The 15,679-nt window shown below is 50.1% G+C and overlaps 1 protein-coding gene across 4 annotated transcripts in view; it reads left to right on the top strand.

Moving 5' to 3' along the window:
• Positions 1-293: 293 nt before the first annotated feature.
• The window catches only part of LOC147894017 (choline monooxygenase, putative (CMO-like)), a 192,885-nt gene continuing 177,499 nt past the window's right edge, over positions 294-15,679 (top strand). For 3 of the 4 annotated variants that reach the window (XM_087386192.1, XM_087386194.1, XM_087386193.1), the window contains exon 1: positions 300-698. In XM_087386192.1, the coding sequence (XP_087242318.1) occupies positions 353-698 (346 nt within the window). In that variant the 5' untranslated portion in view covers positions 300-352. Of the gene's footprint in view, positions 699-15,679 lie in introns of all 4 variants that reach the window. The other variant, XM_087386195.1, reaches the window with a different exon arrangement.

Raw genomic sequence — 15,679 nt, 5'->3', positions numbered from 1 at the left:
TTCATTTTAATGCTATCTTAATGGGAGTGATGTCTCTTGAACTACTCAAGTTGATGTTGAGCTTGTGCTTGGTGCCCATTTGGGCACTTTTGGTTTGAAGATCAAAATTAAGCCGGACAATAATTAATGGAGTCATGTATATAAACGCCAATGGGATCGAGCAAAGTTGATGTTGAGCTTGTGCTTGGTGCCCATTTGGGCACTTTTGGTTTGAAGATCAAAATTAAGCTGGACAATAATTAATGGAGTCATGTATATAAACGCCAATGGGATCGAGCAGCCGGCTGCCGAATGGAATTGTCTCGTGAGAGCTCCTGATTCTCACTGCTGGAGCTCCTCTATTTGTGACGACATGTTGGCTAAAGCTCGCCTAGTGGATTCTCATTCTCTCTCTGTTTCAAGTAGAAATGAAACAAAATTTTCAGCTCGCAAGGTCTCGTTTGTGAGCCCAAGACTTTGCTATGCTACGTGGGTTGGCGGAAAGAATAGCTTTCATAAATGCAGCGTCCTAAAAACTAGACGGACGAGGAGGGAAGTTTTGTGCACCTCTAACGATAAAATTGAAAGATTGACTTTGGAGTTTGATAGCCAGCTCCCCATCGAACATGCAATGACCCCGCCAAGTGCTTGGTATACAGATTCGGCAATGTTGCTCCATGAAATGGAAAGGATTTTTTGGCGGGGGTGGCAAGTAATTGGTATTCTTCTCCCTCTGCTTCACATTACCCTTGAAGAGCACACACTCGAACTTTGAAGAGGTTCACATCGCGTTTTCTTATTATGGGTTACGCCGGAATTACACAGCTTCTCCACAGTTAACATTGCTTAAAGCAGATGTTCCCAATCATCTTAGGCTATTATCATGAAAATTGGTGTGATTCTGTAGGTACAGGCTGCTGACAGTAAATGTCGTTTACTGTTGCAAAAATCACACTCAAAGGCTATATTAGATTCGGACCGTGGCGATTAAACCTTTCAAAGTTTTCTCCAAATTACAGCCAGTGGATATTTAAGAATGTGTGCAGTTGCAACAAGGGTTGATATCTCAAGGATGTCACCAGAATGGTGGTTGTAAGGGGTAGGAAAATTCCGCAGATAGCTGCTTTACAATGGTAATTAACAGGAACCCCAAGGAACTTTTAACTCTCATGCACAGTCGCAAACCCAAGAGTGGAGGTAAAACTTAATATTCCACGATTCTCCATGATAGCATAACATCAAAAATACTTTCAAGTGCTCAAGGCCATGGGTATGACATCTAGAGGTAGGCATGAAGCGGGAACTAAGCAACAGCATGGAGATTGAACTCATAAGCGCATGAAGCCCATGGTACCCAAAGCTGCGATCACATCAAGGGCTTAGGACCATGGCTACAATAGCAAGAGGTGGGTATGAAGTAGCAAGTAAGCCGCAGCATGGTGGGTTTCATGACGTGCTTTCAACAAATGAGAAAGAGTAGCATGGGGAGAGGACACAATGGGGCTAGTCATCTGTGGATATAGGGTGCAGAGTGGTTACCTCACATGTGGCCTTCAGCCCTTTCTGTTCGCTTCCTTGTGTTCTTCTCTCGTATCTTCTTCTCGTTCCTGTATTTCTGCATTCTTGTTCAAGTTTGACAAAGCTCGAGTAGTGTGTTTAGAGTTTTCTAGGTTATGACATAAGTTTCATGCTTACTCAAAGCCAAAAACTCATGATGAACAAGGATGAAGGACCACGGATGCTTTGTTTCAAAGGGACACAAGGAGCAATGTCTCCTTGCATAACAGCAACCTAACTGGCCTAGCATCAAGTACTGAGCAACTAAGCAAGACTGAATAACATGACAACAGTAGTTTGGATGGTCATCTTGATACCTATACCAGGTAGAAGTGCAACTAGGTCAACCATACTAGGAGGACTCTTGAAAGGTAGTAAGTTCGGTCACTAGAGTATAGGTGTGATCTGATCCTAGGGGAAAGGGGTGAGCAAAGTCCAAGAGAGACTGTAGTTCTAGATTCCATGGAGTCAGTAGATCCTCAAAAGCTTTTATCCATTCTTTGCTTATGCATGAGCAGCTGGCCTAAAAGTCAAAGTGCTATGCATATTAACTTGATCCAGGTTGAGTTTTGTCGGATTGGAGATGCAAGTGTCCACATAAGAGCAAGATGAGTGTATTCAGCTTAATTGGAATGAGTAGAAGTGTACAGATATAGTGCATACTCTAATGTACACACTTTTTTTAAATGAAAGCCATGTTTGTTTATAATACAAAAAGACTGTCCCCAAAGCGGAGATCAGTCAATACAAAAATCAGAAAATCTCAGTATAAGACAAGTAGACAGCATAGTCTATCTGGTGAACAGACAAACAATCATGGAATGATTGCTTGAGTGACATGCGAAAAAAGAACATGGAAGCAGTGTGTACACTCTAAGGTACACACACACACACACACACACACACACAAGGGAAAAGTGCCACAGGCTACTGAAACTAGTTCCCTAGCATCACGACAATAAGTCTACAAAATCCCCCCCCCCCTGGAGTAATACAAGGATCATGTGGCTGATCAGTCCCCAAATGGCAACAAGTTCATAAGTTGCGAAAACCTTTGAACTTTTCATGAGGAAGTGCCTTTGTGGATAAACTTGCCGCATGGCACATAGACCATGCTGATCTCTTGTTGCTGCCTGAAACCAGCCTTCTTAGATTAAAGGGTATAGCATACACTTCAACTTCTTGTAAATAGCCAAACAATTAATCACCACAAACCTAATCACAGGGAGCTAGAGCGCTCCCATTCAGAAACAAGGACACCGATTGGCTGTCCTTGATTGGCCCCAAACGCTGGTGTCCCTTGCGGTATTTCTTTAATATACATATAAAGTCAAGCGGCTGATTACAAGGTCTCCTGAAAGCTGCACCACAGGCAGACCACTGCCCACAGACTTCCAATATCCTGCACACCCTGCAACCCCTGCTCAACCTTATATGGCGAATAAGCATCCAATTATTAAAGGCATCAACTGTTTGTGCGCTTCCTGTACCTGCACAACCGAGAGCCCAACCAGCCAGACACGACTGAACAACTGCAAAAAAGCCGTAGACAGCCAAACTCTGGTGCAATCAATCCACAAAGCACTTCCAAACAAGTCGTCTCTATCTGTAGCTCTTCTGGCCACTGCCCAACAGCAAAAAAACCAACCCTTCTAGGTGAGGAATCAATCTCAAACGCAATAACCAACCAGCAACTAGTCCGGGAATGGCAAAAGCAGGCAAAAGCTATCCTTCCTCTGCCCAGAATCCACAGCAATCAGGTCACCTGGGCTGGAAAACCCTAGACCCTGCAAAGAATAGTTGATTCTGTTTTGGCACAGCCCAAAAGCAACTCAAAAGAGGTTGCCTGAGCTTGAAAAGCTCCAAAATCAGCAGCAACAGCCCAAAAGCAGCAAGAGAACAGGTCGAAATCCCTATAGCAGCTCCTACTCAGCGTGGAAGCAACCCGCATACCTGCAGCAGCCCCTGTGCATCCTGGAAGCAAATCGCAACCCCTGGACAGCCCCTGATCAACTGTGAATTTCCCAGATAGACTCTTGGCAAATTGCGAATTCTCTTGCAGCTCCCTAGCAACCTTTCGGCAGATTGCGATTTCTTCTAGCAGCTTTCCTCTTGGCAGGTGGTGATTCTGTCCTGGCAGCTCCTGGCAGCTCCTAGCAGTTGTGTGAAGTCTTGTTCTCTCTCTCTCCTGGCCTAGATTTGGCCTCTTGTACTCAAAAGCAAGGCTCTCTGCTCTTTTTGGAGTCCTATGCTAAAATTAGCAATTTTTAATTGCACCACTCTTTTGGCCCCCTGTTGCACGCTTTGGTCCTAGGAATTAATTGCCTAGTAACTGGGCGCACATTCACAATTTCCAAGGGCCCACTAGGAATTTTAATTCCCCAAGTCCCGCTCACGTGGCTAGACTCTCATGCCCCAAAGGGTCAAGGCAGTCGCGCGTAAATTACGGGAGTCGCAAATCAAAAGTCCCATAAATTCACGTCCTCCTGACATACCTCCCTCTTGAAAGAAAGCAAACGTCCACGATTGCCTGCAAACAAAGACAACACCAAAAGAAAAACAAAATAGCAAAGATAAAAACCAAATCTGAAAGGACAGCCAACAATGCCGCCAACAAATGAACTAAGTTTGAAAGGGTAGCCAACCAATAGACCAACCAAATCTGAAAGGATAGCTAACCGTGCTGCCAACAGATCAACCAACAATGTATACATACTTGTAGAGCCATGGATAACAAATACATATAACCACGTGACTAGTACACCAATCATAGAGGTCCCGTGGTAGAAATACGGTCAGCAACTAGTACCTCGGGTGAGACACACTGTAACACTAAGTGACCTGTAGATACTCGAGCGTGTCTGTACAGAGGGAGTGGAGATGCTACCCCCATCTTGAGCGTCAGGCAATGCTCCAAACACCTGTCACTCTGCTGAACTTGAAGAAGTGCCAACTAGAGTTGGCTCCAACTGAAAAGCCTCAAGGTAAAGCTGCAACACCTGAGGGATATCTGCCAATTTCTCCTCCTCCAACCACTTCACATGCAATGATGAATAATTAAAAAATTTCACCAAGTAGCATCAGGTAACTTTACCTTTCACCTTTCTTTTCTTATGTGCCAGAATCTGTTCAGGTACAAGAAGGGCAAATCCTTTGGCACATCACCTTGAAAAGGCTTAAGAAGACTCACATGGAAGGCATTGTGAATCCTCCAATGATTAGGCAACTGCAACCGGAATGCTACATTTTTTATAGTACCTCATACTCAACTCAGGGAAAAGCGGAGTACGACCCCGTGTACTTTTTAGCCTTGCATTCTGAAAACGCAGTAAGATATAATCACCTTCATTAATAACAACTTCACGATGATGTTTGTCTGTTGCCCTCTTGTGCTTATCTTGTGCCCACTGAAGTGCTTGCTTTACCTTCTAATAAGTGCCGCCCCTTTTGCTCCCGCCACCCTTCCTGCACCCGCTGTTGCTCTGCCTCCACGCCCACCTCCGTTGCCTCCCCGCCCGCTTGCTGTGCCTCCCTCCGCTTGTTGTGCCTCCCGCCACCCCGTTTCCCTTCGCGTCCGCCTTCCCTGCCTCCATCTCCTTCCCCTTCGCCCCCCGCCACCTCCACCTCTTCCGCCTGCCGCGCCCTTCTCCTCTCCCCCGCCGGCTCCCCTCTCCGCCTCCTCTCCGCCCTCTTGCCTCTCCTCCCCTCCTCTACCTCCTCGCTTTCTTGCTCTCCTTTCTCTCCGACCCCCCGCCCTCCTTGCCCTCCTTCCTCCACTTCTATCCCTGCCCCCTCCTTCGCCCCGCCTCGTCTCCGCCTCCCCCTTTGACGCTCTTTTTCCCTTTTCTTCTCCCTCCCTGCAGCGGGAGCGCTTGTGCTTGTGAAGGCCAAAGAAAAACCTTGGTGGTGACCCTTGGTCTGGCTAGAGGGGCTCTATGGCAGCACCGTCAAATCCCACAGCCGTTAAGGTTCTTCTTTCCCCAGTTGACAAGCAACAGGTACAGTAGGCAATTCAGTCCCTTCAGGACAAGGTGCTTGTGGGCAAAATTGTGGGCCTCATGCCTACATGGAGACAGGTGCGAGAGTGGATCCAGGCGAGCTTGGCATTAGAGGGAGACCACATCCAGGAGGTCACCATCTATGGACGAGGCGTTTTCCTCATTCAGCTGAGCTCCTCCGACACCGCCTCCATACTTGTGGAGCAGAGCCCCATACTCCTTGGCCTGCACCTTGTCTACCTCTTTCCTTGGTATCATGGGTTCACAGTGGAGGACATGGATATGACACACCATATTCCACGGTTTTCGGTTACACTCCGCTTCCCAGGGCTCCCCAAGGAGTATCGAGCCATCCTCCCTTCCATTGGTCGGACATTTGGCACAGTGCTTGAGTCCCCGCTAGAGACGGTTGCCTCCGTTCTAGCAGATGATGGAGTCCCAAGGATCAGACTGGTGGTTGAGAGCCCGGAGTCCCTCCCAGAGTAGAGGCACACTTCGCCAGAGGGTGGAGGTCTCCGAGTTGCCAGGCCAGTTTCTTCGGTGCAGACAGATGGGTCACCTCACCAGAGCTTGCCCCTATGGCCCTCCTCGTGCACGTCCCCCCCCCTCCTCCGCAGAGTAGGCAGAGTCAGCAGGCCCGAGTTCAACGCCCTCTCAGGCAGGAGCAGCAGGAGTCTCCAACCCCATGGGTTACCCCCTCTGCAGGGGATTGGACACAGGTTAAAAAGAAAAAGAACCAAGCAAGCAGGCCCACAAACGCCGCAGGCAGAGGGCCAATCGCAGAGAGAGGGACAGGGTTGACCGAGAGGCCTCGAACGAGGAACAACAAGAGCCACCTCCTTTGGCGGTAGGGGCCACCGCCCACTCTGTTGTTCCTCCAGCTTCGGAGGTTCAATCTCCGCACCCACCCTTGCAGCAGCAACGAGCCCCAAGAGCTCCAGATGCGGTGATGGCAGAAGCTGTAGTTGCTAGTTCGACGAGGACCGTGGAGGAGCTGATCCAGAGCCGTGGCGAACCTGATCAGTAGGGGGGTTCTGATGTCGTCCTTATCCCTCCTCCTCCCCCCCCTCCCCCCCTAGACCCCTCCCCCTCCCCCTCCAGGGTTCCCCCCGCCCCCTCCCCTCCCCTCCCCTCAGCCCCCCCTTCTATGGTCACTCTCACCACCCCCCCCCCCCCCCCCCATGTCCCCCGCGCCCCTGCCCCTCCCTCTACCGCTGCCTCCCCCTCCATTTTAGCAGCAGGTTCTTCTGCTTCGACACCCCTGCCAGCAGGCAAGGGAACGATGCCGCCCCCTTCTACTTCCTCATCGCAGCAGCAGGTCCGTCTAGAGAGGGATCCTGAGGGACGAGGCTCGTCCTCCCGGTCAGCATCTCCCAACCTTTAGCTTGGGCGTCCCTTATCGCAGGACTTCTGGACGTTAGGACCCTGGAACTATCTCGAGATTCTGGACTCATATCCTCTACCACTGGAGGTAACGCTCATGGTCCTTCAGTCCCAGAAGGGGGGTTTGATCAGTTCAGTGGGATCTCAGACACCCGTTTGGAGATTTTCGTTTGCCTCCACAGGGTTGGAGAAGTGGTCTTCGGAGGTGTTTGATGCTATTTTGGAAAATCAGATTACACTCATGATGGACGAGTGGATGGGGCCACAGGGACTAGACCTTTGGTAGGCCCATGGCGCGGAGGTGAACTTCCAGCTGAGCTTCACGCGCAAGGAGCTTGTGTTCGGTTTGGCGACAAGAGTTATCAAATTGCCGCTGGAGGCAAAGGTGGAGCAGGCACACTTCTGGCCCAGAAGGGGGTCCGCATTCTAGAGGACCTCCTGCAGGACGAGGAGATTCAGCAGGTAATGGTAGGGATTTGGGAGCAGTTAGAGATGGCACCATGTGAGGGTTGGGTTGCGTGGGTGGCCGATGCGATTCAGAGAAGCAGTGAGGAGCTGCAGGCTCACGCCCTTAGGCGAAGGTGGACCCTTCAGGAGCGTGAGCAGGCTTTGAGGAGAGACCTTGCCTCCGTTGAGAGGCTCAGGGAGCATGACCCAGTTTCTCAGTGGCTTAGTGACAAATTCGAGAGCGCTCGTCTTGAGCTTCAGGACACGGAGTTGCAGCCGGCTGAGTTCTCCTATCACTCCTCCTGGGCCCGATGGGTATAGCAAGAGGATAGGATGACGAAGCAGTCCTGTCGAAGGAGTTCTTTCAGACCACTGCGCCTCGATCGGCCGGCACAGAGCTACAGCGTCTCCAGGACTCGCAGGGTATCATGCACACTGACCCACAGGAGATTTCGGACATGGCTCTCTCAGACGGAGAGGATGACCCTAGCTAGTCTTGTGGCCCGAGAGCTAGTTTGGGATCGCGTTCTGACAGTAGTCTCACAGGACTTATGCAGTAGGCTTGAGGAGCCTTTCATAGATGAGGAGCTCTGGGAAGCCCTCAAGGCTCTCTTGACCCAGAAGTGCCCGGGTGAGGATGGCTTGACGCCGGCCTTCTTCCGGAACTTCTGGGAGATTATCTCCATCCCTTTTCATTTAGCTTACCAGGAGATTTTTGACACAAGCCTTCTCTCACAGTCCTTGAGGAGGGGGTGGATCTGTGTGATTCCGAAAGGGGGAGATAGGGCAGATATCCAACAGTGGAGGCTGATCACCTTCCTTGATACTGCATACAAGATCCTCGCCAAGGTCTTGAGTTTGTGGTTACGGCCCCACCGACATCATCTATGACACACAGATTGGGTTTGTCCAGGAGCGCAGCATCCTGGACAACATCTTCATGTTCAGGGAGGCAGTGGATTGGTCCAGGGAGGAGTCACAGCCGCTGGCCGTCCTTCTCTTGGATTTTGAGAAGGCCTATGACTGGGTGGAGTGGTCTTTTTTGGAGGGCACTATGAGGAGATTGGGTTTCTCAGACAGATGGGTCAGAGGAGTTTCAGCGCTATGTGCAAGGAGCTCTAGTCAGATGGTCATCGGAGGACACACAAGCGAGGCCTTTTCTCTCTCTCGCTCGGTCCGCTAGGGCTGCCCGCTCGCTCCCTTCCTCTTCTTGTCTGTGGCGGAGGCTTTGGGCTACTATTTGAGATCACAGGTGGCGGATCTTACAGGGTTGAGGCTCCCAATCAGACAGGAGGAGGAGCTACTTGACTCGGAGTTTGCAGATGATACGGCCTTGTATGTTGAGGGCACTATAGCGAGTCTGGAGAGAGTCAGAGGCGCCCTGGCTATTTACTGTGAGGCCTCGGGGGCACGGATCAATTGGAAGAAATCCATAGGCTTCTTCACAGGCTTTGAGGAGGCTCAAGAGATCCATGAGTGGGGGAGTGACTTTGGTTTTAGATGGATGCCGCGGGGCCAGACAGCGAGATACCTCGGATGCCAGGTGGGTACTGACATCACAACAAAGCAGCAGATTTCCCTGGTCCTGGAGAGTGTTCGGTGCAAGCTTCTCTATTGGAGCTCGGCCAAACTCTCCCTAGCAGGTCGCACCTTAGTGGCAAACTAGGTCCTTGCCATGGGCTGGTATATCGCCTTCTGCTGGTGCTTTCACAGATGATGCATTGGGCAGCGCCGACGGTTAGTACGGAACTTCCTTTGGGTAGGCTCATACGGCACGAGGAACACTAGGGCCCGAGTAGCTTGGCAGACAATGATCATGCCGTAGGCACTGGGAGGCTTGGGTGTCATTGATCCAGAGATGTAGCGCAAGGTCCTTTTGGGCAAGTTGGTGGTTCGTGGCCTCACCCCAAGTGCAGAGCCTTGGAAGCTCCTCTTATAGGGAGGGCTTCTGAGGAACACCCCATGCACTGGGGGACAGAGGCAGCCTTCACATAGATGGATCTTCTTAGAGGCCCCCCTTACGGGGAAGGGTTCCCCCCTGATGAGGAGTCGTGACAGGATATGGCAGAGACTAGCAGGGGGTCTCATCCATGCTCCGCCCAGATGTAGAGAGGAGTTTGAGTGCCAGCCCCTTATGTGGCACCTAGAGATCAGAGATCAGGAGGGACGTATGCTTGGACAGCGGACTCACATTGGTTGGGCACAGTGGGACAGTGGTCCAGCAGGGTCCTTTGTTCGTTGGAGCATACTACCTATGGAGACAGAGGTGAGGCTTCATGCCCTAGCGCATCTGCGAGGGGCAGGGCAGCGGATGGGTGAGATTGACTTAGCCATTTCGGAGTCCTGGTGGGAAGGACTTCACGTTTGGAGAGATAGCAGATGGTTGGGGCAGTTTTCCCGTACTAGTGTTCCCTTGAGGATGTTGATGTAGCGCGGCAGCACGCACCCCGGCTTCTTTCGTGTAGGACCCGGAGGCCTACTTCAGCCACTCATTGAGAGTGACCCTGAGATGGATGGGAGTCTTGATGGGATACACTTGCAGATGATCAGACTAGACTGGTGGGACGTTTGGGAAGGAGTGGCACATTGACCCTCCTAGTATCTCAGAGCAAGATGCCTCTAGATGGCGCCTTTGGCTGTGGGCGGGTAGACCCCTGAGGGAGGTCGAGTGGGATTCGGGAGAGTGGTTCTGGCCCTCCAGGGGCGGCATAGCTGAGCAGGTGGATGAGGTGCCCTTCTTTTCCTACACCACACGGATTGGCAGGAGGCTTCATATGGACTCGTGGAGGTGGACCCCTTCGAGGGAGAGACATTGGGTGACCCAGAGAGTGCCTCAGGATGTGTGCTCCAAGTTTTGGACGTGGTTGTGGTTCAGCTTGCGGTCGAGGAAGATCTCTTACTTCTTCTGGCTGATTGCCCACGGAGGCTTGCCCATTGGACTGTGGTTGGTGGAGCAGATGCGAGTGGATGGGCAGTGCCATTGTTGCTCCGATGGTGTCCTAGAGACTATCCCGCATTGCCTGTGGGACCGTAGAGTGTAAATGATATCTTGCCATATGGCAACTAGGGTAGCTGCAGGTGGAACCGGGTGCTCACCCATCACAAGACTGCAGCGAGCCACCCAAATGTTCCAAGCCGTGATGCTGGCTACCACCTCCCAAACACTGTCCTCCTTAGGAGGAGGAGGAGCTAGACTGTTAGGGGGGACTACCTTGTGGAGTGCAATCCTCTAGATGCTCTGACCCTATATCCGGTAGGCTAGGGAGATCTCATCAATCTGAAATGCGTGTCCTCCCTCTGTCAACCAAGCCACCATCCCCTAGGTGTAGTCTCTATGAAGACTTTGCATACATGTCATGATCTTGAGGGCTCCCATCCAGATCCTCGTTGCGCTACGACAGCGAGCGCGGGACTCCAGGCTTCAGGGCGACTATCAAGAGGCGTGCTCGTTTCTGCAAGGATTGGCTTGCAGGTGTTTTCTACATCTATACTTTGCGAGGGATTCGCTAGCTGTATAGTCCCCCCACTTGGCTGTTAGCCCCAGTTCCAGAGATCCCCTAGGCAGTGAGCTGGGTTTCTCTGGAACATGCCGGTTTCTTTCAGCCTTTTCCGGTTTTTTCCATACTCAGCACCTTCGGGGCTGCTGTCTTGTATGAAATTTTTCAAGCATTAGAAGGTTCCTTTCTTTGAAAAAAACAAAAACAAAAAAAAACAAGATGGTAAGGCGATGATCTCTATCACTCACGATGGACTTAGGCACGCCATGATATTAAAAAATATTATACATAAATAACTTCACCATATGATCTACCCCAATCTTCTGTCGTACATAAATAACTTCGCCATATGATCTCCCCCAATCTTCAGTCGTACAGGAATGAAATGTGCCTCCTTGCTAAATCGATCAATGATCTTCCATATTCCATCATTACCTGTAGGGGTCCTGGGCAAATAAACAATGAAGTCCATGGCTATGCTTTCCCACGGTCTATTTGGGATGGGCAAAGGATGTAACAATCTTGGAGTCTTTCGACGATCATACTTCACCTTTTGACAGGTCATGCATGTGCGGACATATTCTTCAACATCACGACGCAGTGTAGGCCAATAACTCCACTGCCTTAACTGTAGCATCAATACCACGATGTTTTGCATATAGTGGATCATGACATTCACTCATGACCTTCTGCCTTAACTGCTGAGTGACACACAGCTTGCCATGCATCATCATATAACAATCCTTAAGCACATAATGCTCATGTCTTTGCCCATTCACAACCTGATCAGAAATTCCAGCAAATTGCTCATCATCTGCATACTGATCTTTGATAACCTAAGCTCATTATGATAGCCAATTGTGCTATGCAAGTCTGCGGTGATGAAGAAGCTGTCCCAATGGGGGGCTCTGGAGGGAATCCAACCCCTACTACTCAACTGAAATCTCCTGGCATTACCAACCGTGAAACGAAAGAAGGGAATCCTGCTCTCTCGGTGCCCATGATCTATCCACTCCCACTCTCCTGGGTCCCACTGTAAGCACCTGATAGGTGCACCTCCATATAACCACAATCTCTAGGATCCTAGGGCCAAGAGTAGAGGATCGGGGTCTAAATACCACTGCAAGCCCGCTCCATGATCCACAAAGCCAGCAATCCTGACAGGCTGAAAGGCAACCTCTAGAGGAATATTATCCATGGATCTAGAAAGTATACCCCCATCCCTAACGTCAAAGACAAGTGCATCCTCTCCAACACCTCGAAGAGCGATCACCTGAAGAGGAACTGCTGTCCTCGAGAAAGCTCCCATCCAAGTGGCAGAAGTAATAGGCATATCAACTGTCCAGTCCACCAGGATGGCTGCATCTATTTGCTGAATCCTGCGTGCTACCCCTATGAGGTGACTCACGGACTGTAGTCTCTGATCCTCAGGTAGCCTGATAAATGCTTTCCAAGTGCCTACTGTGAAGGCAGGGCCTCTCTCCCATCTAGACCACTGCATGTAATGCGAAGTGCCCAGTGGTCGGCCATGCTCATCAAGAATACTGTCATTCCAAATGGCCGGCTGCCTATCAATCTCTTCTGCCCCAAGCTTTCAGGATGGCAGCCATGAGAGGAGATTCAGGAGATCTGAGAGGGGCGCAAGTAAAAATCCCGTGAGGGCTGTCCACCCAATCATCTCCCAAGGTAGGTGTGCAAGCCTGAATGCGTCCAAAAAAGAAGTCCTTCCAAGGTTCTTGCCCAGGCATGAGACCCCTCACCACCACCTTACAAAGCAATGCCCTGCATTGTAGCGGGTCAATGATATTAAGGCCCCCTTCACATGTAGGGAGAATAATGGTCTCCCAGGCCACCCTCGCTGCAACATCTGCCATGCCTTCGAGTCCACTCCATAAAAAATTTCTGATTGGTCTAATGAGCTGAGTGATGCACTCTCTATACCGGCACCAGCATGAACACACAAACTAGGCAGTGGCCAAGAGAACCTGGTTCACTACCACAACTCTAGATGCAAGGTCAAGTTTGGCTAAGCTCCAGAAGAGAAGCTTTTTCCTGATACTCTCCAGTACTAGGGTAAACTGCTGTGCTGGAGAGATGCCCAACCCTACCTGGCATCCCAAATATCTGACAGGAACACCCTTCTGAATCTAGGAGAAGCCAATGTCAACTCCCCTGCCTGGAGTGTCCTCATCGCTGATCCAAAAGCCAAAGGATTTATGCCAGTTTATGTGTGCTACTGTAGCTGAGCAAAAGATATCCAAGGCTGTCCAAAAAGCATCGAGTGACTGCGAAGAGGCCTCAATAAAAATGGCAGTGTCATCAGCTAACTCACAGTCCAGAAGCTCCTGCTCCTGTCTCAAGGGCAATCTCAGCCCATATAAACCAGCCTGAGATCTAAGAAAGATACTCATAGCTTCAGCCACAAAAAGAAAAAGGAAGGGGGCTAAAGGGCATCCCTGACGGACTGATTTGGAAATCTGAAACCTGTCACCCCTTACCCCTCCAATCAAAAGTTGGCTGTGGGCTGATCTGTAAAGGGAGGCCACCCCTCTAATCCATGCATCTGAAAATCCGAATCGTAGAAGAGTGCCCTCAAGAAAACCCCAATCTACTCTATCATAGGCTTTCTCAAAGTCCAAGAGTAGAATTGCCAGCCTCTGCCTGCTCTCTGCATAGCCCACTCTGAGGCTTCCCAAAAGGAAAAGATGTTATCAAATATGCTCCTGCCATGCACAAAGCCTGTCTGAGTATCATGGATGAGGTCTGGAAGAAGGGGCTGCAATATGATGCTGATCGCCTTGGCAAGAATTTTGTATAAAGTGCCCAAAAGAGTGATGGATCTCCAATGGGATACAAAATTCATGTTGCCACCTTTTGGGATAAGGTGTATAAGTCCCTCGGTGAGTGAGTCAGGCATGTCACCCGAGTCCCAAATGCCCTACAGGGCTGAAGTAATATGATCACAAAAGGCTATAAAAAAAGATGGAGTAAGACCATTTGAACCAGGGCACTTTCCCTTATGAAGGGCGGAGAGAGCAGTCCTGAATTCTGTGTTGGTAAATCGTGCATCAAGTGAGCATATCATCTCTAGTGTGACCAACACAGGTAAACGTTGCCAAACCGCATCTCTAGCCACATCTCTGGCCTGTATGTCAGGGTCTGCAAAAAGAAGGGAGGCATAAAAATCTGTCGCTAAGTGCGTGACAGTATCCGAATGAGATTGTAAAACTTTGTCAGAGTCAATAAGCTGCCTAACACTCTCTCTACTATGTCTGTGACCAAGTGTAGAGAAAAAGTGTTTATTGACTCTGCCTCCCATTTATATCCAAAAAGACTCCCGTGCATGGAAGGCATACTCTGCTCTCTGATCTAGCAATGTCTGCAAGTGAGCCCTTGCTGCAGCAAGGCGCTCCTAGATCCAAGCATTTGAGGGTAGTTTCTGCTCCTCCCTCTGTAGGGTTGTCAACTGTCGGGGGATATCGATCTCCCGCCTGAGTACCTCACCTCGCCTAGTACTAGCGACAGAATGATAAAAGTCGTTAATGCTGGCAAGTATTGTGGCCACATGTGAAGGTGCGGCCACCCCCCCTGCATGTGAGAAACCTAGATCTCCAAGACTGCCTCTGTGAGAGTATCATTTGTGTATAAGGCATTGGGGATCCTGATATTGGAAGATCGTCCTCTGAGATGGGGCTCTGAGATGGACAAAACTACCGGAAAATGGTCGGAGGTGGGAACACCAGGTGCAATGCAAACTGTCCCCCCTCTATCAAGAGCCCAGTCATCCACATAGAATCTGTCAAATTAAGCGTGGATAGGCATCTGCACCCTACGGTTCGACCATGAAAACAAGAGTGACTGAGACTGAATATGAAATGCATCATCTGACCAAACATCTCTGCCACTTAATCTGAACAAGAAGGCATCCCAATCTGCTCTATTAAGGGAGCGAATACCACCTTCTCTTCCCCCTTTCTTATCGGATGGTGCCTCAACCATGTTGAAGTCACCTCCAATAATCCAAGAATCTGCAATGTCAGCCCATGAGAGCAACTCTCTGCAAAAAAGAACACGGTCCCCTCTGTTGTTCGGAGCGTAGAGATTGAGGAAACCAACCTTACGTCTGTCAACCATAAGCAAAATCCACTGGGCACTGGAGGGGGTGATGGTACCGTGTCCAATGACCAGAGGAAGGATAGAGTTTGAAACTGATATGCAAGTACCTCCTCTGGTTCCCGAGTCAAGAAGCCAAAATGTCCGGCCTGAAAGCAGCTTACCTGACTTGGAGCAATCTTTGGCATCCGGTTTGTGTTCCTGTAGAAAAAGAATGTCTAAGGAACCACTTGACACACCTGGATGAAGCTGATTCCTTATCAGCCGTCTGCGACGGCGATGAGGGATGCCGCCCAACCCCTGTATAATCCAACTGGTTATCCCCATCGGTGGGAGGAAGGGGGTTGGAATACCTTACCTGACCTGGTGGCGGAAAAAGAACCCTCTACCGGAGCTAACCTCTTGCCATACACACAAGGTCCAAGGGGAGGAAAGTCCACTGGTGAGAGAGAGAAGGATATCTTAAAGGGGATGCCGATAACTGGCTCTTTGAGAGTGGAGGGTACAAAATCATCATCTGGGAAGTTAGAGAGGTCCTCAAGAGCGAAAAAGGAATTCCGCTGAGCCAGTCCTGGGGAAGGGGTCTGAAGGATTCCTACCGAAGCAGGGAAAGAATGTAAGACCCCTTTCCCTCTGTCAACAGAAGGAGGCACCTGTGCTGCGTCTTGATCAAGAAGTGCTGCGAATGAGGTGCCAACAACCTGG

The sequence above is a fragment of the Dipteris shenzhenensis genome, chromosome 15 (genome assembly GCF_047967505.1).
Source record: "Dipteris shenzhenensis isolate YYH24624 ecotype China chromosome 15, Dip_SZ_1.0, whole genome shotgun sequence".
NCBI classification, from domain to species: Eukaryota; Viridiplantae; Streptophyta; class Polypodiopsida; order Gleicheniales; family Dipteridaceae; genus Dipteris; species Dipteris shenzhenensis.
This window is presented reverse-complemented; position numbering and strand designations above follow the sequence as displayed.